Here is a 27,833-nt window from a genome sequence, read left to right on the forward strand (position 1 = left end):
TCACCAAAGCCCACTCAGCATGGATGACAGCTCACAAAGCTGGGAACCTGGAATACACTGCACAACCCACAGGCAGCTCAACTGGTTAGAGAACATCCTTCCAGTGTCTTGTTGGTCTAAACCTCTTCTGGTCATCCAGGCAGCTGGTCTGGACTCCTCAGAGACTTTGCAGTTCACCTTGTGTGAGTCTTCCCTTCCTGGGGAGCTCAGATTCACTTCCTCTGAGAGGGGCTCAGTTTTGTTTACTCTGGTGGAGAGGATCCTAGTGAATCTGGTTGGTTTCAGGTACTTCCTGAAGTTAGCTTGGGTTGTTCCTGTTCCTTAAAGAGCTTCCCTGCAGGGCAAAATGTTTCAGTCTGGGAGGAAGCAGTTACACAACACTCTGCCCCTCCCTTAGGCTCCTACATTCTTTCTGGCCCCTCTTCTGAGATGATCCCAGAGCCTTGGAAGGACTATAGGTGTCCACCTATGGCTAAGAAAGAGGTCACTGTGCCATAGTAACAGCCCCTTGTTCTCAGTTGCTTCATCAGTGACTGAGTTAAGGCTGATAACAAATGCCCTAGGAGAAAAACACACACTGGCAGTTTGACAGAGCCACCGCAGCACTTAGTAAAACAGTATTAGCTGCTTCTCCAGTAGGACTTTTGACCTCCCCAGACACAAAAGTGAACTCTGTCTTGTAGAGGGGGCCTTAATCAAAGGCTTCCTTAGTTTCTGTAATCCTTGGCCATGCTCTCTGAGCCAATCTATGTCCATACCCTGGAGTTCTTCCATGGAGCCTCCCTACATTGCTTCACACGTGATAAACTCAGTAGGCCTGGACTTAATTTGCTCATACTCAGGGCCAAGGAGGAGCAAGGCCATGCTCCACCAGATGTACCTGCTGGCTCCCTGGACAGAGCTGCTCTGGGTTGGTACTGTGGCGACAGCTGTAGATGCTGACTCTCCATCCACCATACCTGGTTGTTGGGGCTTTCCTGACTATGCAAACCATCTCTGCCCCTATATAACCTTTGGATGGAGGCAAATGTACCCTCCTTAACCTAAGGAGATAATGACCGTGGTGGTTTGTACACGCTCAGCCCAGTGGCAAGAAGGTGTGGCTCTATTAGAGTAGGTGCGTCACCATGGGTGTGGGCTTAAGACCCTCATCCTAGCTGCCTGGAAGCCCGTCTTCTCCTAGCAGCCTTCAGATGAAGATGTAGAACTCTCAGATCCTCCTGCACCATGCCTGCCTGGATGCTGCCATGCTCCTGCCCTGATGATAATGGACTGAACCTCTGAACCTGTAAGCCAACCCCAATTACATGCTGTCCTTATAAGAGTTGCCTTGGTCATGGTCTGTTCACAGCAGTAAAACTCTAAGACAATTACCCACCTGGGGCCTGGGGTGGCTCCATCATCTGCACCTGTGTTCTGTTGAGTCTCTTCTGCTGCTCCTCAGGCTTAGCCGCTCCTTAGACACAATTTGGCTCCCTATCAGCTTTCTTCGTAGGAACTCCAGCCCCACACACCTTGCCACACCTGTCTTCCGGCATGCGGGCTTAATTTCCCCCTCATTTTCTACTGAAGGTTGGGCCCAAGAGGCGTCTTTCAGTGCTTTTGTTCTCTCATCCTCTCACCAGATAAAAGCTAACACAGGGGGCTACCCCATCTCCTCTTGCTGCAACTCTACACAAACAAGCTCCGGCTTGGCTGCCACCTTGGCCTCAGATGCATTTCTAACGACACTCAGCCTCCGCCCTTGCTTGCCAAGTCTTGACTCTTGCACACTCAGAGATGGCAAATTTTCCTCTAAACCTTTAGCTTTCTAGGGACAGGTCCATACTCACATGGACTCCACTCATTAAGCAGGCAGGCCATATGACAGATATTGACTACCTTGCTGGGATTTCTCCTACAAACACTCCCAATAGCTCACCCTCAGGTGCACATCTCACTACCCACAACAAGAAACACACAACTGCTGTCACTGCACGAAGGTCCCCTAACTCACAGACGAAGGACTCCCCCGTGGACAACTCTTACCAGAATTTCCTCTGAGGATGTTCCTTCCTCAGACTCTTCAGCCTCAGTTGCCTGCCTTGCATCCCATAGCCAGAAATACGCATTCACTCTTCCCTAAAGTGTGTTTGGTTGTGCCCTGTTCAGGTGCTAATTACACTGTGTATCAAAACTTTTCCTGGGGGACCTAACACATGTATCTATTCATCCCAGAGAACCCATGAAAGACCACTGTTACCACCAAAATTCAACTTGTGAACCAATGAGGGGTTTTGTTGTTGTTGGTTTGCTTTGATTTATTTTTTGGCAGGGGCAAGTTGGGCTTTTTAAACAGATTCTGAGTAGCCTTGGCTGTCCTGGAACTCCCTCTGTATACCAGGCTGGCCTTGAACTCACAGATATCCACCTGCCTCTGTCCCCTCTGAGTGTGTCACCACCACACAGCTGAACCAATGAGTTTTATTGAGATTTCTTACAGGAATCAAGGGATTACTTGCAGACGCAGAAACAACTCAAAGACAGCTGCATCACCAAAGCCCGCCCCAGAATGGATGGCAGCTCACAAAGCTGGGAACCTGGAGAATACTGCACAGCCTGTGAGCGACTCAACATGATGGAAAATGTTTTCCAGGTACCCACAGCTGGTTTCTGCTTCTTTCAGGTAGTGGGCTGGACTCACGGCTTTTGCAGGGCAAGGTGAGCAGGTTTTCTGTCTCTATCCCTACTCTGCTAGACTGAGAGATGGCTAAGGAGGACCCAGTTAGTTGGCAGTGAGGATCCTTTCGCACTGGTCCTGTCCTGTGCCTGTTCTGCTAGCAGCTAGCCAGGACTCACATGGTCAAGAATCCCTTCAGCATTCAGAGGTTTCCTCAGGAGGCCCCACACTCCAGAGCACTAGCTACTGTTGCTGTCTTCAGACACACCAGAAGGGGGCATCCCATTACAGATGTTTGTGAGCTATCATGTGGTTGCTCAGAATTGAACTCAGGACCCCTAGAAGAACAGCAAGTGCTCTCAACCACTGAGCCATCTCTCCAGAGCACTCGCTTTCTTCTCCCACTCCCGGAAGTCCTTCTCTGGAGCTGCCTGATACTGGCAACAACAAAATCCCTTTCTCTACTGCTTCACAGCCAACCGAGGGAACCTCTCGGTTTGTCTTAAAACCCCAGAGTCAGTCCTGTCCTTTCCCATGTTCGAACAGCACATCCACTGGCAGGAACTGAGGTGCAACAGCGGCCAGGCGTGAGGGAGCCTCAGGCTGGCCTCTCCTGCCCTAGCAGCTCTTGTCCAACGGGCTTTGGAAAGAACGCACTGCCCTGCTCCCTCTTATTTTCTTTCCACGAAGTCTTTTTGAAAATACATTCTAAAATATTTGCCTGTGTAGGAGAAATACATTTATTTTAGACAGGAATGGGGGGGGGGATGCTGTGAGGAGTTTTTCCATGAAGGCTTCCAGCCCACAGAGGTCTCTCTATAAATACTCTCAGCCCAACCTGCATCAGTTATCTGCCCAATAATAAAGCAGATAGCAACACGTGAAATGCCAACACTCTGGGGTGTAGAGGGGTCTGAGGCCCAAGTGGCATGTGATGGGCTCTGGTCACTGGATGATCTGAACAGATGTGGAAGAACCCTGGACACAGACACCACCCAGAGATTCTTGGCTCTCCTTGCCATTCCCCAGCTGTGGGACTCCAAGGGAGTGACTGTCCTACTCTGAGTTCCCGTTTCCTTCTTGTAGACACACACGTGGTTACATAACTGTCTCACGGCAGCATCATGAAGACAGTGTCTCTGACAGCAGACACTAGGGTGTGGGGGGTGGAGACCTGAGGGAGAGCCAGGGCTGGGATTCTTGTCTTGGAGCTGTCCTTGCCTGGTTGGTGTTTATCTGGTGCTTTGGGGGAGGGGGGCTGCACAGATAGGGCAGGGTGACCTCTTAGTGTCACCATGGATTTATAAATAGCCCCATTGTGGTTCCCTTAACTGGCTTTCTCAGCTAGTCAGTGGCCAAGCAGCCCCACAGCCTGGCTTTCTAACTCCCAGAAGGTACTCACCATGGTGCCCCCTCCTCCTGGCTGCCATCTCCCGCTCATGCTCCTGCAGACGGGAGAGCGGAAGGCGCAGGTAGACCACTCAGTCCTGTGTAAGGCTGGACTTGTAGGAGCAGGTAGGGATGAGCAGTTCTCGTTAGTACTAACCACACTCTGGAGATGGGGAGACAACCCCCCCCTCCCCAGCAAACAGCTAGTTTTACACAGTCAAGGCAGAAAATCAAGAGGCCTCCAGTTGAGGTTAGGCTGTCCCAAATTTCAAGGGTATGTGACGGGCAGAATGGAAGTCCCAAGGGTGGAAAAACAAGCCACGGTGAGCCACATGCACAAGGCCATCTAGCATACTTGGTGACCTGGATTCAGCTGCCCATAGTTGAGGAGCCAGCATGTTACCTCACATCCTCCCTGCCCCGGTGAGAGGATGTGGAGGGGTTAACTAACCAACCCACGGTACCCAGAGGGACTCCCCTGCCTAGGTCTCACCCAGGATAAGAATGTGCCTGGGACTGTAAAGGGGATTCCCTTGAGCGGTCCCCTGCCTCTCCACAGGTTTAAGCATACACTCAAGGGCAAAAAAAAAAAAAAAAAAAAAAGGGAGGGGGGTCACCTAAGACGATCCCAGGTTTCTAGAAGGTTTGGAGGTGGAGAGAAAGATCATCTTCACTTCCTGGTGCTTAACCAAGTGTTTCCACATCTGTTGTCCCTGTGTCGTTGTTACCACTGAGGACCATATGGGTCAACATGAGAAAGTGGCCCAGGTCACCAGGCCGGAAATGGGGGAAGTTAAAGATTTCCCACAAATCAAAACCAGGGCTCTTGATTAAAAACACATCAAAACCCTTTGGCGTTACAAAATCACCCCTCCCCCGCACCCTTCTCACACCCGTCAACAACAGCAAAGCCTGCAGAGATGCGTGGCTGGCAGACTGCGAAATCTGTAATTGCACTCCCAGAGGAGCAGGAGCCCGGTCATCCTCCGGTGTCAGATTCCAAATTACTGTCACCTCGCCCAAGACCGGATTTGGCCCGAGCTCCCTTTCCTAGGTCCCGCTACCGGAACACCTAGCCGGAAGGAACGCGGCGGACCACAGAGCAACGCCGAGCCCCGGGCGAGCCATGTTCCCGCAGCCCGCGCCAGGCCTTGCACGCTGGGTGCGGTCGGGGAAGCCGCTACGTCACTGCGCAGTCCGCAGGGAGCCCGCCGAGCGAGCCAGGATTCCATTACATCACCCAGGCTGCTCTGTAAACTTCGCTGCAGCCATTGGCTGCCGCGCGGCCCTCGCAGCCAATGGCGTGAGAGCATGCAAATCGTCGTTGAGCCAACGCTTCCTTTGGCGCTGGTGTATGCAAATAGACGTCATTGCCCGGGTGGGGGTGGCCTGGCCCAGGCAGGAGGTGGGTGGGGGTGACACTGTGGAAACTTGTAGCGCGGCTGGCTTGGAGACTTGGCATCTAAATCTGTTCCAGCCAGTCCCGAGGGGCACGGAGTGCGATTAAAGGTGAATGTCCTCAATTCTTAGGCCCTTTTCCGTTAGACCCACACTAGCAATGGTGCAAAAATGAAGTTAGCTGCTGGGCGTGGTAGCCCAGGCCTGTAATCTCAATTTTTGGGAGTTGGCCAGCCTGAGCTACAAGAAACCCTGCCCCGGCAAAAAGCAAAACAGAAGGGCTGGAGAAATGGTTCAGCTTTCCAGAGTTCCAGCGGCTCTAAGAGAACCCGGATTTGGGTCATCACAACGGTCCTTAGCTCCAGTCCAGGAGATCCGACTCCCTCCTCTAACCTCAGCGGGCACCAAGCACGCACACGGTGCACATACATACGCACAGGCAAAAATTCACACACATAAAATAAGTAAGGCTTGGATTTTTTTTTTGTTTGTTTCTTTGGGTTTTGCTTGTTTTTTAAGCAATAACAAAAGAATAAGACCACTTGGAGGCAGGAGGGGAGAAAGAAATGAAAGATGAGTTACAGAGCTGAACCATGCCTCCCAGAATGCTCAGGTCACCCCTCCCCCCACACCGTGAGAAAATGCCAAGGAGAATGAAACAGACACCTCTCTACCAGGAGGTGGTCAGAGCTCAGGGAACCTGACGCTGTATTGACCCCAGGCTTCTTCAGAAGTATAGATGTCATTCTCAGGGGTGGGTTTCCAATGGAAAACAAAACTACACCTGCACTGAACTCATCCAGAGGTTTTGTTCTTGTCCCTACCGCCTAAATAGTTCAGCACTATAATAACACACGTAGCGTTCACCACACTAGACATTATCAGTAATGCAGAGTCTTACAGTATAGAGAGGCATGGTACCTTGTGCATGTAATCCCAGCACTCAGGAGGCTAAGGTAAGAGAATCTTGAATTTGAGGCCAGCCTGAGCTATACAGTAAAAATATCTTAAAACTTAAATAAGGGCTGGAGAGGTGGCTCAGTGGTTAAGAGCACTGTCTGCTCTTCCAGAGGTTCTGAGTTCAAATCCCAGCAACCACATGATGGCTCACAACCATCTGTGATGGGATCTGGTGCCCTCTTCTGGTGTGTCTGGAGATATCGACAGTGTACTCATATAAATCTCTTTTTTTTTAACTTAAATAAATAATTATAGAGATTAATATGTATAAGTTAAAAGTGAATGTCATACCATCTGCATAACAAACTTGAACTCTTCGGATTCTAGCATTCTGGGGAGTCCTGGGATACCTGAATTAGTTAAGAAGGATCACTGAGTATAGAGGTGCAGAGAAGTATCTCAGGAAACTGGGGAGCAGAGAATGCCCATAATCTGCCATATGCAAACAGGAGGCCCAGGGAAGCCAGGCTTGCATCTCAGTGTGAGTCTGGAGGACCAGGACTCCATGCTGAATGAATGCTCAGTTCAAGATGAGAGTGAACTCCCGTTCCCCACGTTTTGCTCTGTCTGGGCTCTTTGTGGATCAATGGGACATTTAACTGGAGGTTGTGATTTAGAGGGATACAACGTGTCCCTTTACGGAAACAGTTTTGCTTTTGTTTTTGAAACAGAATATCACTATGTAGCCCTGGCTGTCCTAGAATTCATTCTGTAGACCAGGCTAGCCTGGAATTCACAGAGAGCTGTCTCCCTCTGCCTCCTGAGTGCTAGGATTAAAGTAATGCACTACCATGTCCAGCATGAAGCAGTTTTTAAACAGAGGGGAAAAATTCCAAACAAAAGAAACGGTACATGGGAAAGCCGGAAGACTATGGCTGCCTAAAGCCGCAGAATAAGAGAAAGGCTAGAGAGGGGTGTGGTGGAGACCCTGCTTCGTCATGGGGCTCTGTGCTAACAGCTTTTCTTTTTGGGGGGAGGGGCATATTAATTTTTTTCTTACAACTTTATTTAAAAAGAAGAGAGATACATGTACAGATTTTTTAAAAGCATTTTGGCATAAAACTATATGAATATATATTTGTCAGTATTTGATTTTTTAAAGGTTTGATAGTATGCATTGAAATCTTACTAGTTATCATAAGCATAAAGTACATGTAAAACAAAACGTAACATGGAAACAGTGAGAGTTTTCTTGGTGTGTATAGATTAAACATAATGATTTTTAAATACCAAAAATTGCCACAGGGCTATCTTCTTAGCTCTTATTAATGATTTAAGGTCTAGGTGTACCCCACTCTGAATGGGTGCTATATACTTGTTGTTGTTGTTTTTCTACGAAGGACTGAGGCTTCTACTTTTGGCCTTTCTTTTTTTGAGCTAACAGCTTTTCTTGCTTTGTTTCTCCTTTCACTGGCCCTGTAAGGTGAGGACTGCTTTGGTATTTAGAAAACTGTGGTCCCAAGAAGCTGTCACATGCCGAGAAGAAACAAGGCAGGGTTCACATGCTGCCCCTGTGGCCTCACAGGCAAACTGTGGCCACAGGGTTCACATGCTGCCCCTGTGGCCTCACAGGCAAACTGTGGCCGCAGGGTTCACATGCTGCCCCTGTGGCCTCACAGGCAAACTGTGGCTGCTGTTGTCTCCCAGAGAGGAAGCTGAAGTGGTTTCTTCTGACTTCTATGTCTTACTACAGAGCTGGGGCCAAAAATAAATAATTGTAATTTTTGCTTAGTAGATTTCAACATGTTATAAAAGCAAGACCTTGGGCTGGAGAAATGGCTCAGTGGTTAAGAGCACTGACTGCTCTTCCAGAGGTCCTGAGTTCAATTCCCAGCAACCACATGATAGCTTACAATGGGATCTGATGTCCTCTTCTGGTGTGTCTGAAGACAGTGACAGTGTACTCACATATATAAAATAATAAAAATCTTAAGAAAAAAAAGGAAGACCTATGGCTGGCCTCAGTCATAAGAGTAGACTACTCTTCCAGAGGACCCAGGTTCAATTCCTAGTGCCTACATATCAGCTCACAACTGTGTGCACATTCAAACTTACAATTCAAATTCGACAGCCTCTCCTAGCCTCTGCATAAGTTGCATGCGCACACATTCAGGTTGTCTTGGGTTTTCTTTTAAGATTTATTTATTTATTTCATGCATGTGGATACACTGTTGCTGTCCTCAGACACACTAGAAGAGGGCATCAGACTCCATTACAGATGGTTGTGAACCACCATGTGGTTGCTGGGAATTGAACTCAGGACCTCTGGAAGAGCAGACAGTGCTCTTAACCTCTGAGCCACCTCTCCAGCCCTGTCTTGGGTTTTCTATGGCTGTGATAAGACACTGTGATCAAAAACAACGTAAGGAGGAACCCAGAGGGAGAAAAGCTGATACAGAGAAAGTTCCACTTACTGGCTCCTCATGGCTCACGTGGCTTGCTTTTTTATAACACCCAGGACCATGAATGGTCATAAAACACTGGCCTCCCACATCAATCACTAATTAAGGAGATGGGCCACATCTTGCCTATAGATCAATCTGGTGGGGGAATTTTTCAGTTGAGGTTCCTTCTTCCAAAATAACTCTAGCCTGTGTCAGGTTGACATAAAAACTACCCACCACCTCAGGCAAAACACACATATATACCACATATGTAAATATGGAATATATATCCACACACATATTTATCACACAATATATTTTATATATTATTTTAATTATATTTTGTATATTATACATAATAAGCACCAAATATATATATACTTTTTTTTTGAGGAAACAGGAAATAGAAGGGCAAAGAGACTCTAGCTCAGGCTAGAACCTAAAGCATGCTGGGGTAGAAATGATTCATGCCGCTGGCCAGCAGGGTCCGCTCTGGAGGCTATGGGAGGACTGACCTGCTGGCACCTGTGATTAACTGGATCTTGTGTGCTATCCCCGGTTGCCAAGAAACGATGTTCCTACTGCTCTCAGCCACGGAGCCAGCTCCGGTTACTGCTGACAGGCCCCACGGAGGAGTGCCTGGAGAGTCAGGCAGGCAGAGAGTGCCAGAGGAGACCAAGTCCTTCCCTGGGCAGGCAGTATGGTGGTTCCTCTTAGGGAACCTGAGTTACGGTGTCCCCCGGGGCCTTGAGCTATCCGAAAAATCCAGGACCCATAAACTCCCAAGGAAGGTGTAGAATTCTGGGCAGGACCTGAGCCTGGATAGGCTCTGGGAGTGAGATGGTGCAGGAAGTGGGAGAGGGTCCTGTGCTCTTCCGACTGAGCTACACTCTCAGCCTTATTTTGTCTAGGCAAGCATTCTCCCGTTAAGCAACAGCCACAGTCTTTTTATTTTTCACTCTGAAACAGAGTCCATACAACTGCTGGAGACCAGTTAGAATTCACTCTGTAGCCCAGGTAAGTCTTGAATTTCCAATCCCCTGCCTCAGCTCCATGAGTAACTGGGATTTCAAGCATGCATCACCAGGTTTGACAGATATCAGGAGATACAGAAATGGGTGGTCATACTCCTCATAATCACGATACATTTGTTTATTTATTTATTTATTTTGGGGCTGTGAATGAAATCCAGCTCACCTTAAACCAGGTGGTCTTCAGAAGTGTGTATAGGGGTCTCTCAGGAATAAAAGCTTGTGCCTGATCCCTAGAGAATATGTTTGGCTCTCCCCTCGCCAGTGGGCATTAGAGTACGTGGGTACTTCCTTATGCCTGAGAATGGGGGTGGGGTGTGTCCCAACACCAGTGACTCAGTGGGTACAGTGGATAGAATGGAACAGCTGTAAGATTCTGAAGCCTGAGGCCTCTGTCCCTTCTACATCTTCCCAGATCCCTTTACCCGGTGTCTTTGGCTCCCCTTTCTCTTCACCTGAAAGCCCTCGGCAGAGGACCCAGAAGAGCCCAGAGCCCAGATGTGCTGATGGGCCTCTCCAAGGACAATAAAGGGCTTTCTGTAGAGGAAGGCCTGCTGTCAGCCTCCCAGGATGCTGCTCAGAGTAGCTGTGAGCAGCCTTGGGTGTGCAGGCTGTAAGCAAGATGACCCACCAGGCATTCCTACTATCAATGCCCAAACACTCAGCCAAGTTAGGACTTTTTTCTGAAGACCAAGCAGGTCCACTTCCTGGGGAACCTGAGCTATGGCAGGCCCTCAGGACACTTCAGGAGCAGCTGGCTGTCAGCTGATGGTCCTAAGGACCATTCATCATGCCCCCAAGTCCATTCTGCTGACCCATGGTTATTTCCAAGTGTGGACAGAGCTCGGATTATATAACAAGTTAGAAGGTAGAGGGTGAACCGAGCAGTGCTTGTGGCGGGGTTGGGGCTGTTCTCACCTTCTCTAGTCAGAGTAGCACCTCAGAGTGTAGCAGGAGCAGAGGCTCTAAAGGGAATCAGTCACTGAGGAGAACTGCACAGCCTGTCTGTCAGCCTGCTCTGTACTGCTGGATCCTCCCTTCCCACACATTAAACCCCCTCCCCCAAGCTCTGTCTTGCTAAAGATAGGGCATGAGAGGTGGGTAGTCTGGACTCAAACACACCTTCCAGGTATGTTTCCAATGGGCTTGACTATAAGGAAATGCAAGCATATCTCCTTTTGAGGTGTGGTTGTGACTTCAGAGATCATTCCAGGGGGCAAATCGCTGTGGTTCAAACACCAGCCCCATCCACCTGGGTTGTCTACAAACCAACTACTTCATGCCTTACCTTCCAGAGTAGAAGTCTATCAGGGGAACCACCTTCTTCCCCTGAGTCATGAGGATCTGAGCAGTTTGTTTGCACGAGGATCTTAAACAGCTCCTGGCTCGAAGTTAGCCCTGTGTAAGTGTTGGCTATAATTAGACAATATTTTCGGATCACTTTCCTCAGCCTTGGCTCCTAATAAGCTCTTGGTGAAAGGCACTTGTTATTTTTAACTTCCTTCTCCCTTGCTACCTTAATCCCTTCCATAAACCCACCTTCGTTTAGCCTCCCAACACTGAGAGTGTGTGTATGTTACGTTTCTCTAATGTTTACACGTACAAAGCACTTCTGTTCCGACCTCACGGCAAACCTGGGAGCTAGCAGTGCACCCAAACGCTTGCTGTCATTATGCAGAGCCAGGGACAGGGTGTGATCTGTCTAGAGCATCAGCTGCTAAGGGGTGTGTCCAAGACACCAAGCAGGGTATTCTGACCTCAGGCACCGGGAGTTTGCTTCTGGATGATATGGCCCAGGGCACACCAGCTGGGGGCGGGGAGGAGAGCTTCTACTGGTTCCAGAACTGGGAGCACTCCCAGAATGGGAAGGGAAGAGCCTGTGGGCTTTACAATTACCTCTCAAAGCACCCAGAGGCTTACCAGGAGCTGTGTGGCAGTGCCCTCTACTGGCCATAAGTGGTACTGTTGGCTTTTAGAAGAGAGAAAGGTAGTTATAAAAAATATCTAAGGCCTATGGGGTGCCAGGTCCTCTCTTAGGAACCAAAGAGTCAAACGAAGCTCTCAAAAGGCCCTGGGCATGGGTTATGGAGAAACTAATTGAGAAAGAGACCCAACATTGACCTCTGGTTTCCACATGTCACACACACACACACACACACACACACACACACACAGTGTATCCACAGGCAGGTACACACATGAACATGCACACATACAAAGCACTGGGTGTGGTGACACAGATCTGTAATCCCAGTGCCAAGAGGCTTGAGGATCTATGGAAGCTCAAGTCTAACCTGCTCTACCTATTGATTCCCAAGCCAGCCAGAGTTACAGTGTGACCTCTTCAGAACAGAATTAAACAAAAACCAAACAAAAAACCAAAGTCACCCCGTGCTATCTATTGAATTCCAGGCTAGTCTGGTATGCATAGGGAGATCCTGTCTTTAAAAAGCCCTGGTCTTGGGCTGGAGAGATGGTTCAGTGGTTAGAGCACTGACTGGTCTTCCAGAGGTCCTGAGTTCAGTTCCCAGCAACCACATGGTGGCTCACAACCATCTGTAATGGGATCCGATGCCCTCTTCTGGTGTGTCAGAAGGGAGTGACGGTGTACTACATATAATAAATAAATAAATAAATCTTTTTTTAAAAACAAAGCCCTGGTCTTTCATGAAAATAGGTATTGTATTAAAGGAATCTAGGGGGTAAAATCTCTGCCTAAATAGAATGCCTTTTAATAAAATGTGCAAGAACGTGGACGACGGTGAACGGTGAGAGCACAGGTGCTCGAAGACCAAGGGTGTCACATCGTGGCTTCCAGGAGCAGCAGAGTAGCAGGACCTGGATGAAATGAGAGCTTTTGCCACTTGCTGGGCAAAGGCGTCGGGGCTCGGAGGGAGAGTCAGACGACGGTGCGGCGGGGAAATGCTGGGTGCACTGGGAAAACAACGAGGTCACCCAAGTCTGGGAAGAGAGCCGGGCCAAAGAGGCAATGGCCTCCGGACCTTTCTTTACTTGATGGTCATGAGGAGGAGCGTCACGGCGGCACCACTGGCTGGAGAGCAGTCCTGCTCAGGACAATGGGCTGAAAAGCACACGTGGCGCTGTGTTCCGACCTTCACCTCAGCCTGCGCAACGTGCCTGCCCGAACCACGTTCTCAGGGGCCGACATAATGATTTCACAGGACAAGGATCCGAAGCTGAGTTTGCCTGGCCCCAGAGTCTGGGCTTTTAATCAAAAGTCATCTCTTGGAGAGTAAAGGGAAAAAAGGGCAGGATACAAATTAGCACATAATAAAAATGCCCCCCCACTTACCTTTCTTATATGCTTAGAAAACAGACTGCAGGGGCTGGTGGGATGACCACCCGTGGGGAAGGGCCCTTGCCACCAAGTGTGGCAACCTAAATTTGATTCCCAGGACCCACTTGGTGGTAGGAGAGAACTGACCCTGGCCTAGACACACATGCTAAACAAAAGAAACATGATAAATATATTAAAAGAAAACAGACTGAAGTCGACATATTCTGTGGTAGTGTGGTGAGATCTGCTCTCAGAAAGAAAGAAAGAAAGAAAGAAAGAAAGAAAGAAAGAAAGAAAGAAAGGGCTGAAACCTGGTAGCCCCTAGGTGCCTGGGTGACAAAATGATCAGGTGACAGTGCCCAGATGTGTCAGCAGAGGACACCACTTTGCCAGAAGACCACAACCCTCGCCTGCACACACATTCCCAGTTCCTGGTTAAGGAAAGACCTATGCCTCCAGGCTGGAGCTCGGAAGTGGGAGGGAGGCTATCCCCACATGGGAACACAATACGAATGAGGTGGGAGACCAAGCTGGAAGGGTGGGGTGGAGTGGACCTGGGCAAAGAGGGCCCAGGAAAGCAAGGAGGACCAGGTGTGCAAGAAAGCCCTGGGTGCTCAAGGCGTGTGCAAGTAGTACCCAGCAAATGCGGAGAGGGCCTCTTAGCATCTCCCGGACTTCTGAGGCATTCAGATTAGCTGCTGTGGGACGGCGGTTACTCACTTGGGCGCCGCCACCTGCTTCCCTCCCATCTCCATGTGGAACACTAGGCAGAGTCCCCTTGTCCACCCACAGCCCGCTCATGGCGGCTCCGCCTCCAGGAGAGAGAGAGCCTGCTTCTGCAATTCAGCTGCCAGCCTCAGTCCTAGAGTGGGCGGAGGTGGTGAGGGCGATGCCCCGCTGACGACGCCACTGGGGTGTCGCCTCTCCGTTCCATCCCACTTTAACCAGGTCCAGAACTTGCATGTCAGTCCTGCAGTCTCTCCCTCCCTCGGCTGCTGGGGTTCAAACCTTCAGCGCTAGCTGGAGTCTGGTTTCCCACTACCAACGCTCTATTGTTGATCTCCAGATGAGCCCAACCTGCTTCTGCTCCAGGGCCCCCTCCTCAGCCCACCCAGAGCTGGCAGGGCACCTCCCGAAGGTCCCTGGGAGTCTCCAAGGGCATCTTAGCCTTACATCCAACAGTATGGAGGGGTTCTGGGCCAGTGGGAGGCATAGATCTCCCTGGTCTCCCACTCCCTAGGGAAGATATACCTCACATACCTCACTAGCTCACAGTGCTGGTGGGAATAAATTCTAGCTCTATATTCAAAACCCTATCAATACGCCTTTACCATAGTGGCTGGTGTTTTTTTTTTTTTTTTTTTTTTTTTTTTTTTTTTTTTTTTTTTTCTTTCTTTTCTTGATTTTGATGTTTGTGCTTTTCTTGCTTTCAGAGACAGGGTGCAGCTCTGGCTGATGTAAAACTTGAGGTCCTCCTGCCTCTGCCTCTAAAGTACTGGGATTATAAACAGTCCTGGTTTTTCTCCTTCTCCTCACCCCCATCATTAGGGCTCTTTCTATATTGCCCAAGCTGACTCCCGAGCTCCAGAGACCTCCTGTGTCAGCCTTCGAAGTGGCTGGGACCACAGGGCACATTACTCTACTCAGCTTTGGGTACTTTGAAAATACTTGAGGGCTGGAGAGACAGCTCAGCGGTTAAGAGCACTGACTGCTCTTCCAGAGGTCCTGAGTTCAAATTCCCAGCAACCACATGGTGGCTCACAACCATCTGTAATGGGATCTGATGCCCTCTTCTGGTGCATATGAAGATAGCAAGTATTATTCACATATATGAAATAAATCTTAAAAAAAAAAAATACTTGAATGGCCTGGGGCTAGCCTGTTAGCAGTCCTCTGCTGCACTTGAATCACCATGGTAGTACTTGTTTGACCAGAGAATATAGGGTTGGAGCTGACTGTCCATAAGAGGAATCTGGAGAATTCCAGACTGTCCTGTGGTGGCTGTAACAGTCAGTCACCCTAGGAGTGAATCTAAGAAGCCGAGGGTGGTACACACTGACCAGGAGCTCCCAACAGGAGTCGTTGGGAGAGAGACTCAAAGGCAACATTTGCATGACTTTTACTTTTTGTATAAATTTGCATGTTCTCTCTTGAAGGTCCAGCCTCCAGGAGGGGAAGACTGGCTGAGACTGAGGTCTGTCCCTAGGGTAAAAGTTGCAGTGTCTGGCAGGTTTTAGCAAGCGTCCCCCCTCCCTTGCCCAGTAAAGTCCTGGGGACTCTCAGGCTCCAACTATGTTGATGGAAGTTGAGTGAGTTCAATGTCTCAGATTTATTTGTGTTTCCACAGGGACAGAGCTGCTTCAACCTCCCACTCAGTGCTAGGCCCTGAGCTAGCAGGCAGAGTGGGAAGGGGTCTCCTGTAAGCTGTGAGACATGAAGAGACGCAATGGGGAGTAATCTAGGGGACAAGGAAGGCTCCAGATTCTTGAAGTGTGGAGCAGAACAGAAAGGGCCACAGGGGAGAGGACTCTCGGTGAGAGGACCCAGAGGTGCAATGCTCTAGGGCCACCACCAGGGGTCAGCACCCTGCTCTGTTATCTCTGAGCGCACGAACTCCCCCTTCCACCTCATCAACGCAGGACCAGGCAGCCTCCTGGCCAGACAACTTCACATCTCTCTTGACCTTGGGGAATCCCGTATCTCTCTCATCTCTCCAGATGTCTGTTGCGCAGAAAGTTCCTCCCAGGTCTCACCTCTCTGGATGTCTCCCTGCTTACGTTCTCTGGTGTGGTTTTACCGAGGGAACCGAGAGTATTGTGGAGTCGGTTTTCCCAGCAGGTATATTTTTATGTACCGATGATAAAGCCCTTTTCCATGTCCGGGACCCTTTCATGTACCCCAAAACTAAGTCTTAAGAGTCCACCCTTCTCCCCTACCTTGACAGAAATGTTCTCATTCACAGGAAAATTTGATCTTCCTTAAAGGAATATCCTCCTCCTCCTCCTGTGAGCTGGGGCATCTTAGACCCTGCCTGCTCTTTCAAATCTACTTTCTGCCTACCTCTCCTATCCCCATTCTCCTCCCACAGTCCTCACCACTTCTTTGACCCTGACCTCATAGCCCCACCCCCAGGAACCCTTCCTTTTCTCTCCCCCAAGGGGGAGGGGGGACAGGAGATGGGATGGGTGCCCGCCTCTGTGGAGACCTCAGACAGAATGCCATCTGTAGGGTTGTGTGTTTTCCCACCATGTGCCCACCTGAAGTGGAGCTCTGGGATTTCTGGAGGCCCCTCCTGACCTGAGCAGAGCAGAAGGCTGGTAGGAAAGGGAGGGAGTCGGGGCAGGGGAATACCAACCACTCAACACTGCAGTGCCTGCTCCTTCCCCACACACCCCCACCCCCTCCGCCAAACACGATCCCTGGGTTAATTTTTAGCAACAGAGCTGGCACATTAGTCACTCCCTGTCACCCACCTACACGGCAGGAGGCTGGTGCCGTCATCCATCAGCTGAGAGGTGGGATCCGGCCCCACCCTGGACCACTCTCCCCCTCTCTTGGGTGTATAAGGCCAGCTGGGTAGGAGCCCTTTCGGCCTGGGCGAGGGGCACTGACATCACTCTCAAGACCAGCTGCATGGCAGAGAGCTAGGAACAGGCTGGGGTTGGGAACCTGCCCAGGGAAGAGAAAGCAAGAGAAACCCAGGAAGCCCATACACCCCACAAGGGCTGACCTGTGCCAGGCAGCTGGTCTCCTGGCAGCCTGAGGGAACAAAGGTGTGAGAGGCCTTCTCCCCTAGACCTAAGGATGCTCGGCCTCAAGGCAGAGCAGCTGTTCAAACACAAGAGCTTGGAGAAGCTGTTTTCTTCTCAAAGCAAAAAAGGCGCAGAGACTAGCTGCAGGTGCCACAAAGGGAACCACCGCCCAGCCCCAAGGGACGTTGTCAAAGGAGCTGGCTCATTGATGCCAGCTGCAGGTGAAGCAGGCGAGGGGCCGCCTCTCCCCATCCCTAGGGCTCACAGGTGCAGAGGCTGTGTTTGTCCCATCCAGCTGTGAGCCCAGGCAGGGGGCACATGGTCCTCAGACCCTCTTGAGTTTTTATTGGGCCCTTGTTGGGGTGCAGGGAGGGTTGTGGATGAACCCCTTCAGGGGCTTTACTTACTGACTCACAGTTGGTTTTCATCTTTGATTTTTTGCCATGCTGGGGACTGAACCCAGGGCCTCACACATGAAGTCTCTGGCACAGAGCCACACCACAACCCTAAGCTGCAACCTTATAAAAGGCTTTGTACCTGCTCCAACCGTGGCAAAAGACGGTGAAGAGTATCAGTACAGGAAGTGGATGTAATTGCCAAACTAGAGAAGAGAAACATAAGGAAATGAGCAGCGAGGCTTGAGACCTCGGACAACAGGAACAGGAGCTGTTTCCGGTGGGCTCTGCGAAAGCCTTTGAGGAGATGATGTTAAGCTGGGACCACAGGACAAGGAATGGATCCAGAAAAGTATTCCAGGCAGATGGAAAGGCAAAGGCACCAACGCCAGAAGCCAGAGAAAGCCTGGCATCACTGGGGAACTGAAGCACAGAGTAGTTTGGTTTAAATACCTGTGGCATGAGAGGAGAGATCTGCGAGGTCCAATGCAGGCCAGCCCAGTGTAGTGTGGGCAGCTTTGTGTACCACACAAGGCTTCCAACGGCTGAGCCACAGCCATAGCTTTTTTTATCTTTTATTTTCCTGTAATGTGACAGCTTAGAGTGAGGTCACAGTAAATGTTTTAACTTCCTGCTTTGAATTCCAGGGGGAAGTCATGATGGGTTGGAAGCAGAGAGTTGAGATTTGATTTATTCAGAAAAACAAAAATGATGAGGCCAGCCAGGCATTGTGGCCTACCATGAATTCAAGACCAGGATGGTCTACAGAGTGAGTTCTAGGACAGCCAGGGCTACACAGAGAAACTGTCTTGGGGGGAAGAAAAGCCCTGCCTCAAAATTATTTTTATTAAGAAATTGTGTTTATTATTGGATGTGTGGTTTCATATGTGCTGTGGCAACCACAGTGTGTCACAGAATGACCTTTAGACTCTGGTTCTTTTGTTCCACTGTGACTCAAATCATTACGCTTGAACATGCGTGTTATCTGCTGAAGCACTTTAAAAGACCTTCATTTTTTTAATTTAATTTAAATTTTTGAGACTAGGTCTACTCATGTAGCCCAGGCTGACCTCAAATTTGCCGTGTAGTCAGCTGAGGCTAGTCTTGAACTCCTGGCCCTTCCTGCCTCCACCTCCCAATTGGCAGGGAGCCTCTCTGGACTTGCTTTTGAAAGGGTCACCTGACCAGCTGACAGTGTGTAGGGAGAGAGGTGGGGCCCCCTCCAGGAAGGTAATTACTGTCTGCAGGATGGGGTGTGCTCAGGGAAAGGTCCACCTAGACAGCAAAGCCGCAACTGGATGCTGGTCACTGTCACGGGACAGGTCTTAGGCGCCAGACCTTGCTGCTCAGCAGGTTGCTTCCTGGACACGGTTGGGAACTGTATTGAGGGTCTTTTGTGCTAGGATTGGCCAGGAAGTTCTGAGCTTGCTGCAAGGGATATACACCCTCCTGAGTGTGGGGGGAGAACACACACCCTCCTGAGTGTGTTGGGGAGGACATACACCTTCCTGAGGGGGGAAGACTGGCCAACCACTAAACCCATATAAGTCAAGACAGTTCCAGATGGTGATTTATAGTGTGAAGGAAACAAGCCAAGGCCATCTCAGAGGGCATGGCCTCATTTGACGGAGTGGGCGGGTCTTAGAGAGGTAGATCAAATACTGAAGGAGTCACTTGTGGAAAAGCCAGTGCAGAGGCCCAGAGGCACTTGTCTGTAGCCAGCAACCTGAGCAATAAGGACCCCAGAAATGAAGCTAAGGGTTTAGCCAGGGAGGCACAGGAATGAAGAATGGGAGGAGATTCAGGAAACTGACCTGTCTGTCGCAGGTTAGGTGGACAGTGGCTAAGTCTGTGGATCTAGCGTCTACTCAAGATAGACCTCAGATGTGTTAGCCAGGAAGCCAATAATGGACATTGGACACGTGATCCCGTATGTGTTGTGGGTATCTGGGGAGGGAAGCTTCAAAACTGTACCTGAACGAGAGGTCTGGGTTCTAAAGAGGGTGTGAGGTCTCGGTTCAGGCCGGTACATGTTCATTAAAATCCCCTAGACATTTCCCTGGCTTCAGGCTAAAAGAAAGATGTGACGTGCAGCCTGTGTGTGTTTGGAGGGGGCTGTGTGGCAGAGCCAGAGCTTGCCTGAGCACAGTCCTCCCCCACAGGCACTTACCACACTGACACAGATGCAAAAAAAAACCATCAATTTTATACCGTTTGTGGTTCAGAAGTAACATATGCAGAAAACGGTGGAACAGTTCAGGCTGCCCCACCCACCTGAACACTCATTCCTGTTCCCCCAGGACCCCTGCCCGTCAGGACAGGGGTTAAGCCCTTAGGGGTCAAGATTGGTGGGAGGGGACCAGCACCTTGCCCCCTTGGGGCACACTGGTCCATTGGTGTGTGTGTCTGTCTGTCTCTGTAGGGTGGGGGAATGATCCATCCTGGATCTCCTCCACCCAAGGCTAAGGGCTGGGGAGCTAGTAAAGCCGAGGATAGGGTTTCTTGGGACAGGGCCCCCACAAGGCACGACTGACCCAAACTTCAGGCTGGCACAGCTCTCTTTGGTCCCCCATATCTCCTCCCAACTCCCGGTGTCTATTCTCCCACTGCAGAGCTCCTGCAGTGGTTTAGAGAAGGACAAAAAGCAACTAGGCTCCTCTTTTTTTTTTTTTTTTCCCCCTCAGCAGACAAGCCGTGAACCGACCAGAAGGGCCAGAGCTAGCAAGGACCCTCTCCCGCAGCTTTGGGTTCCTGGGGTCCTTGGACCAACACTACCGCCCCTACTTTTTGCACTGGCTGTTAGGATGAATAAATAAATAAATACTTCCCACCTGCCCACCCGCGCCCCTACAGCTGGCTCTCCTCTTCCTCCAGGGAGCGGTTGAGTCCGGGGATGAACTTGAGCAGCCGCCTGCGGAAGCTGCGGTACTTGGTCTTGCGTAGGCCTGCGCTGCACAGCGCCTGCTCGCGGGCCTCAGTCCAGAGCGCTCCGGGCGCGCCCCCGGCCGGCCCCGCGCACCGCACGCTGGCGCTGCGACTGAGGGTGGCGCGGGGTGCGGGACACAGCACGGATGCCGGGGGCTCAGCGGAGCTCGGGCCTGGCACGCGCGCGGGGGGCGGCGGGGGTGGCAGCGCCTGCGGCTCGGCGCCCCCAAAGAAGCATGTGTGGTACACGGCGTCGTCGGTGTCCCCTTTGGCCCGCCGCGCGGCCCCGCGGGCACCCCCAGGCGCAGCGAGGAGAGGCCCAAAGGGCAGGGAGCCAGGAAGCAGGCCTGCACCATAGAGGCAGGAGCGCACGGACTCCAGTGTGTCATAGATGCTTGGGTCCTTCACCACCAGGCCTGTGGAGACAGAAGACCAGGGAGCTTCCTGAATCCTGGGGCCAGAGCGCCCTAGGCTAAGGGTCAGAAGGTGTGGGCAGGAGATCCTGTTCTTTCCTTGTGGATACCTTCGTGGGCCCCGGGGCCCCAGTCTTTCTGTCTGTAAAGCTGGAGTTAATAAACTCAAGAATGCCACGTAAGACAGGAAGGCAGTCTATAGAAAGTGTACACACACACACACACACACACACCACTTCTCAGCTGGGCTCAGAGATCAGCCTGCCTCTGCCTCCTGGGATTAAAGGCCTGCACCAAACAGCAGTACTCAACCCTAACCTCCTGAGGGCGACTGTGATATACACAAAACTGTGTATCAGCTTAGGGCAACTTGAGGTTCAAAGCGGTAGTTCCAAGCCACCCCTGCAGAGGGCAGTAGCTTGCTAGTCCTAAGAGGGGAGTGCTGATGGGGGTGTCCGTGGGGACAGCCTACTCACCATGCACGAGCCGCTGCTCCTGTACCATAAGCGACCTGTATTCTCCCCACTTCTCGTACAGGGTTTGCTGTAAGACACACGGAGCCAGTTGTCAGATGTACCAGGTCATCAGCAGGATACGGGAAAGGGAGAAAGGCACAGGAGCCTCAGGGCTAACAGAGGTTAAGAAAGATGCAGGAACCCTTACAAAGGGCCTGAGGGGGCAGGGACCAGGAAGAGGAAGGCAGAGCCAGTACTTTCTCGGTCCCCACCTTAAGGTACTGCAGACGTGCCTCCAATTCTGCCTTCCGAATGGACGTCCCATACAGAGTTTCCAGTCTGAGGGATGGAGGGGGACAAAGGCTGAGCGAGCCTGAAGACTGAGGAAACACCACAAGGCTGAGCTCAGGAGCCCCGAGGCACTGCACCTAGACATGGATACCTGAGAACATTGCCAGACGCCTTGATGATATCAACGATCTCCCGGTGCCGGATGCCTTCCACATTGAGACCATTGACGCTGGCGATGGTGTCTCCTGCCGAGAAGAACACAGGTCAGTACCTGTTTCCCAGGGCACGGAGGAAGTGTTCCAGCCACTGAGGACAAGATTTGACCTGGGTATCTCTTTTACCCCACTCAAACTACACAGCACCAGCTGGGTGTTAGTGGTGGCACTTGGGAGGCAGAGGCAGGCAGATCTCTATAAGTTTGAGGCCAGCCTGTTCTACAGAGCAAATTTCAAGGCAGCCAAGGCCATACAGAGAAACGCTGTCTCAACAACCAACCAACCAAAACTAAGAAACAAAACCTAAAACCTAGCCCAGTATGGTGGTGCATGCTATTAATGTACTCCCAGCATTTGGGAGACAGAGGCAGGTAAATCTTCATGAGTTTGAGGCCAGACTGACCTACATAGCAAGTTCTAGGACAGCCAGGACTATTACTTGGAGAATCTGTCTCAAAAAATAAAACAATAACTACATAAAACCACAGCCATTTCTCCCTGAACAGACAGACCATCCTGGATATAGCAGCAACCTATGCTAGGTCTCAGGGATCTGAGAAGAAGTGTTATCACGTATGCATAACCCCAGTAATTTCTCTCCCTCCCGGGTCCCTATGCTGCTCCTGGAGTTAGCTGTTTCTCTTTAACCCACACCTGTCATGAGAGTCATTAGATACAGGTAAGGCACAGGGTATACAGTTCCCAACTGCAAGCTCGCCCAGGCTCCAGACACGAGAGATTTCATGCTCACATCTGGAAGTGCTTGTTTGACATCTAAGTAAGGGGTGTGGATCCTTGCTGTGGCTACATCAAGGATGATCAGGAACTACCTAGCAAAGTGCCGCTGGTACTGCTGACAGAAAAGATGTGGACTCACGGAGCCTCGGGCTGGCAGACCGAGACCCTCATCTCGGGGTCTCCACCTGAGCCCTTGATGAAGCTCACAGCACAGGTGCCCCAGCCGGAGGATAGGTCCTCATGGACCACTCTGAGGCAGTCCTGGTAGAATGATTCACGACCAGATTCTGCCCAGCCGGGCAGTGCAGCTGGCAGGAAGCGGAGCATCTGCTCACAAGCAGCATCAGGTACACCGGGTAGTATTGTTTCCCCCGGGCTGCACCGAGCACACTGTTGCCTGTCCCGTTTTGCTAAAGCACCACACACGGTCCCACAGTAAATGGCCAGTGTGCCCGAGTCCACATTCAGGATTCTGTTAATTCTCCTGGCCTTCTCCAAGTTGGAGGAAGAAGGAAGGGAACAAAATGCCCCTGCTTAGGAGTCAAGTTATGTGCTGCCCCCAGAGCCCCGTGAACTCTGGGCTCAAGGCCTACCTGGCGTGAGCCCAGCCAGCTGGGCAGGGCTGGACTCATGAACTCGGCAGACGAAGGTCACCATCTCTACGCGTTGCTTCTCTCGGTGGTGAAGGCCGTAAGTCTGTGAACCAATGACCCAACGCTCAGCAGAGGCAGGCAGACCTATCCATCCTCCCAACTGTCCTCCGACCCTCCCCCTTCTTTGTCCAGTTTTCCACACCTGGATCTCGAAGCCAAAGGTCTGGTTGTCCCCTTTCTCCAAAGTCAAAACCTTCCTGCAGAAGACAGAGGGTCAAGATCACTAAAATTAAGAAAAGTATGGGAGAGCTGGTGGCGGGGAGGGAATCTGTAATCCCAGCACTTGAGAGACTGAGGCAGGAGGATGCTGTGTTTGAGTCTGAGCTGTACAGTGAGGCTCTGTCTCAATATACAATAACAGAAACAGGGGCTTGGCAGTACCACAGCTCAGCACCCAGGGATGTGGAAGTCTGGTCTTGAGCATCCCAGAAGGACTCAGAGTCTCCTGTGACAGCTCACTCTTCACAGATTTTTGGAATGCCCTTCCCAAACCCAACTGAAATTGGCCTCAGGGAGCTGCAGAGAAGAATAAAACCAGCCTCCTATGTGGAGAGGCTGGGCTGGGGGGTGGAGAATCAGGAGAGGCTGGCCTAAGAAAGGAGTGAGCCTACCAGCACCCCAGACTTCTACTGAGTCTGTCCGCATACTCACTAACCGAAGGCCCCAATTTGGCTCCCCAGGCTGGAGCATCCCGGCTCTGAAGCTTTGGGGAAAACACAGCCCCAGCCCCAGGGGCAGTCACGAGGCTGGGCGCAGACCACAGCCGCTCCTCCCAGCTGTGGTGTGGCCAGCCCACCAGATGTGAGGGCTGGGGGAGGGGAGCCTGGGGCCACCCCTTCCCGAACTGAAGGCTGCCTGCTGGACCGACACAATGGTTTGGAACAGCTCCAGATCCTAGGCCGACGGGGAGCCCAGAGTTTCCTCTGCCCACCCCTTCCCCTTCCTTTCCACCAGCCAGAGGCAGAGCCAAGTGGCCCCTAAGGCCTCTTTGAGTCTGGCAGCCTCAGAAAGGCCCTAGAGACCAGCTTCTATCCTGAGACACGGTCCCCGCCATCTAATGACACTTAAGCCCTGTATGTTCTGGGGCAGGAGCAGGGGAGACCTGGGAGTTCTCTGTCTGACCCAGTGCTTTCTGGCTTCCTGGAAGGGTCTGCGAACTTTTACTGCAAAGAGCCAGATGGCAAATATTCTAGCTTTTGTGGGCCCCATATGGCCTCTGACATACATTATTCTTTGTTTCTATAACCCTTTAAAATATTAAACTAAGCTGGGCATGGTAGTGCATGGCTCTTTAATCCCAGCACCTGGGAAGCGGAGACAGGGGGAACTTCTGAGTTCCAGGAAAATCAGGGCTCTGTAGAGAGTGGTCTCAAAAAGCAAAACAGCAGCAACAGGAACAACAAAAACCAGTTTATACTGTACGAGTGGGCATATGTCATCAGAGTCTTAGTTAAAGAGACAAACAGACCAACCTGGCCAGGATGTCACAGTTTGCTGGACCATTTCAGAAGAAGCCAGGTCCAACTCGAGCATGAGACAAAGGCAAAATGGGGACCTGAGCGCCAGGTCCTAGGTTGAGCACCTGCCCACTGCCCAGATCTCATAACCCTCCTTAAACTGCAGCTTCTGGAGAGCATCAATGTAGGACTAAAAGTCTGAGGCATAAAACCAGTCAGACTCAAACAGCTGGTCACAGAATGCTCATGGTCTGGGCCTGTCAGGGTGAGTGGGCTCAGGAAGATCATGGAGGACAGGTTAGGTCCCCCCCACACATGGTGGCTCCTCCTCCCCACCCCCACCTCTCACTAATCCAGCTCTTTCAGGAAGACACAACTGGCATTGATTGGGGGTGGTTAAGGAGCACCTAATGACTCAAAAGTGCCCCCCCTTGTTCTGCCGCCCCTTCACACAGCCCACACCCCCACCTGCCCCTCAATCCCAGCAGGGAAGTCATGTTCAAGGATAGGAGATGCCTCCCAGGGGGGCTGGGCTCAGATGCTCCACCCCCACCCCCCAGCAACTCACTTTTCTGGACCACAGCAGGGGCTTTGGGTGGGGGTGACTCACCGATGCTGTTCAGGACTCTGAGTGAAATTCTTCCAGCGGAATCCTGAGCCCTGGATGCGAAAATGGCCAGAAAAGTCAACAGATAAAGGGTCTGTCCTGGGGCAGATGGTGAGATGGAGCTATCCTGGGGCAGATGCTGAGGAGCTCTCTCTGGGAGGACTCTCACCTGAGCCCAGTTCCGACAGCACCCCACTTCCTGTTGCCTGTCTTTTTCCTTCCCAGCTACACCTCTGCTTTGGTGCTAATGTGCCAAACACCGCTGCTGTCATCACTCCCAGAGTTCACACCATCCCTGGAACCTGGGGTCACATCTGTCCTGGGTTCTAGACTGGCAAACTCAGCCTTTGTTAACCAGCTTGGGGAGGACTGACTCTAGAATAGTGTCACCAACAGCATCGTGTCTGATGGGCACAGATTTTCCAGGCCCCAAAAGCTGAGGCAGGAGCTTTCCCGAGTTGAAGAAGAAGGTAGCGATGGACTTAAGATTCTTACTCCAGCAGACCCAGTATTTTTGAAGAGCTGAGAGTCAGGGGCCTGGCAGTACCAGCCTGAATGTGGCAGAGGTGTCAAATCTCCTAAGGACAGGTTGCCGGGGATAGGTAGGACAATAGACTTCAGATGAAGCTGGCCGTATGTCCCCCCCAAACCTGGGTCTCTTGATACTGCCATGATTTTTTTTTCTGGAACAAAATAATTACTAAATAAATAAAAATAAGTCTCAGAATCAAAGTTGTCTCACTATACTTGAGAAACTGGGAGCTCCTTTCTTTCTCTCTCTTTCTCTCTTTCTCTCTTTCTTTCTTTCTTTCTTTTCTTTCTTTCTAGAAGGTACCGAACTCTTCAGGACTTCAGACAACCTAAAACAACCTCTGTCCCTCCTAAGGTTTTCATTCTGGGAGGAAGTCTCATCTGGGACCAACCCTTTCCCCAAGTGCCAAACTGCCTGAGGCCTTCCTGGTCTGTGCTTTTGTTAACAGTCTCTACCCCCATAAACTACCTCAAAGCAAGGAAGAGAAGGCGACCCTCTTCCTCCAGAACCAAAGATTAGCCCTCAGGGTGGGGACAGTACCCAAATAGGCCAAGTAGGAAGGGCTGGGCAGTACAGAGAGACCCCTTTGTTTTTCAACCCGATTTTCATAAAATGCAAATTCTCAACAAGCTGTTCATTGTGTGTAAGGGGGGAGCCAGCGACCAGGAGAGGAGGGGGGCGCGTGGGGAAAGGCTACCCATCCCTTCTCCTTAACCTGGGTCTTGGGTCTCAGTGCCTGAGGACTTTTGGGCCAAGGAAGAGCTTCACTTAGAGGGAGACTTAGGGCAGAAGGCGGGTGCGGCCGGCATCCTTCCTGCCCTGTGATTCTCCCCCACCCCACCCCCCGCGCCCGGTCCTGGCTAAGTTAGAAGAGCGGTGCTTTCGCATCCCGCATCTAAGATGCGGGACAAAGCGTGAGAACCTGAACCCAGAAAGCCGGGTGTCCCTGCGGAGGGGGTGTTCTTGGAAATTCGTAGCACTACTTCTAAGGGGTCACTAGTCTCTCTCCTTCCCAGGACTCCAGGACCCTCAACTTGTTCGAGGCAAGCGGTGGGGTTACTTCCCTAGCCCTAGCAACTTGAGAAGGTGCTAGAGCGGCAGGGTCCTGAGAGTTTTTAGAGTTCTGGACACCCGCGGGCGGAGCAGGAGGCGGCAAAAAGCCAGATGGAGCAGGCTGGAGAAAGGGGGTGCTGGGGCGGAGTCAAGGCAGGAGAGTGGGAGGAGATGGGGCGTCCGCGCGTGGGGAATGGAGCGGAGAGCCACCCGAACTGGGGGCGTTGTGATGGCGGGGGCCACAGCCTTCCGAGACCCGAGTGGGCAGGTTTGTGCCCTCTGAGGACAGGGCCGAACAAGGCAAGTGGACCAGGGTCGGGGGGAACGGGATTGTGGCAGTCATCCGGCGTTGCTGAGGGTGAGTGGGACCTGCCGAAGGAAGAAGGCAGGGTACCGAGTCTGGGGATGCAGGTTAAGTAACGTACCTTTCGGCGGGGCAGGGTGCCCCCGGACACGGCGAGCGCACGGTACAGCTCGGCAGGGTGGTAGTCCTCCAGCGCTGCGTACAGCTCATCCCCGGGGGCTCCCGGTGGAGCGGCGGCTGCCGGGGGGCCGGAGGGGGTCGGCCCGGCGCGAGCCGCTTCGGATTCGGGAGCCCGGCCAGCAGGGTCCGGCGCGGCCGTCGCCTCCTCCTTCTGCTGCAGCTTCCTGAGTCGGCGGAGGGTCATGGCTCCGGCGTCCGGCGCCCCTCGGAGGCCGCGCTCACTCTGCTAGATTGTGTTGGCGACGGCTTTGGGACGCCAGCCCAGCGGGCCTCGTGTAGCCTTGCTTTATAGACTCCCGAGAGGCGTGGGGAGCGGCCTCCAGAGGCCTCGCCCCCCGACACGCAGGCACCGCCTCCGGGGGGGGGGCTGCAATGCGAGCCCCGCCCACAGTGAGCAGCCACCAGCCGGGCTCCGGGAAACTCTGGGGGACTTGGGCGCTCAGTGGGGGGAAGCCTAGCTGCCCACGGCAGCGGGAAGGACAGGACATCTGGGGGCGAGCAGAGGTTTACTTGCTATCTGGAAGCAATCTGTGAACGCACATTGGACGAAGTTAGGGAATGGATGAAGGCTTTAGAGGTTTGGGTAGATAGGGGCACAGTAAGGAGTCGTGGTAAATAAACCGAGGGAAGCTTTGAGATGAGGGAAGCAGGGGGTCAGACTCGGAGGGAAAAGACTGCAGGAAGCCCTAGACTGGGGGGGGGGGGCGGCTGCGAAGGGGAGGGTTGTGGTTTCTGAAGAAGGAA

The 27,833-nt window shown here is 51.8% G+C and overlaps 1 protein-coding gene across 1 annotated transcript; it reads right to left on the reverse strand.

Annotated features, from left to right (window-relative positions):
* Positions 1-19,450: 19,450 nt before the first annotated feature.
* Positions 19,451-27,328, reverse strand: TAMALIN (trafficking regulator and scaffold protein tamalin). The gene is made up of 8 exons (XM_080939601.1): positions 27,031-27,328; positions 25,024-25,073; positions 23,099-23,153; positions 22,897-22,999; positions 21,502-21,595; positions 21,332-21,398; positions 21,081-21,147; positions 19,451-20,607 (listed from the first exon to the last, which is right to left on the reverse strand). The coding sequence occupies exons 1-8, from the start codon at positions 27,271-27,273 to the stop codon at positions 20,114-20,116; spliced, it is 1,173 nt and encodes a 390-aa protein (XP_080795727.1). The 5' UTR covers positions 27,274-27,328; the 3' UTR covers positions 19,451-20,113.
* Between the last annotated feature and the right edge of the window lie 505 nt (positions 27,329-27,833).

The sequence above is a fragment of the Micromys minutus genome, assembly GCF_963924665.1.
Source record: "Micromys minutus genome assembly, chromosome: 27".
Lineage (NCBI taxonomy): Eukaryota > Metazoa > Chordata > Mammalia > Rodentia > Muridae > Micromys > Micromys minutus.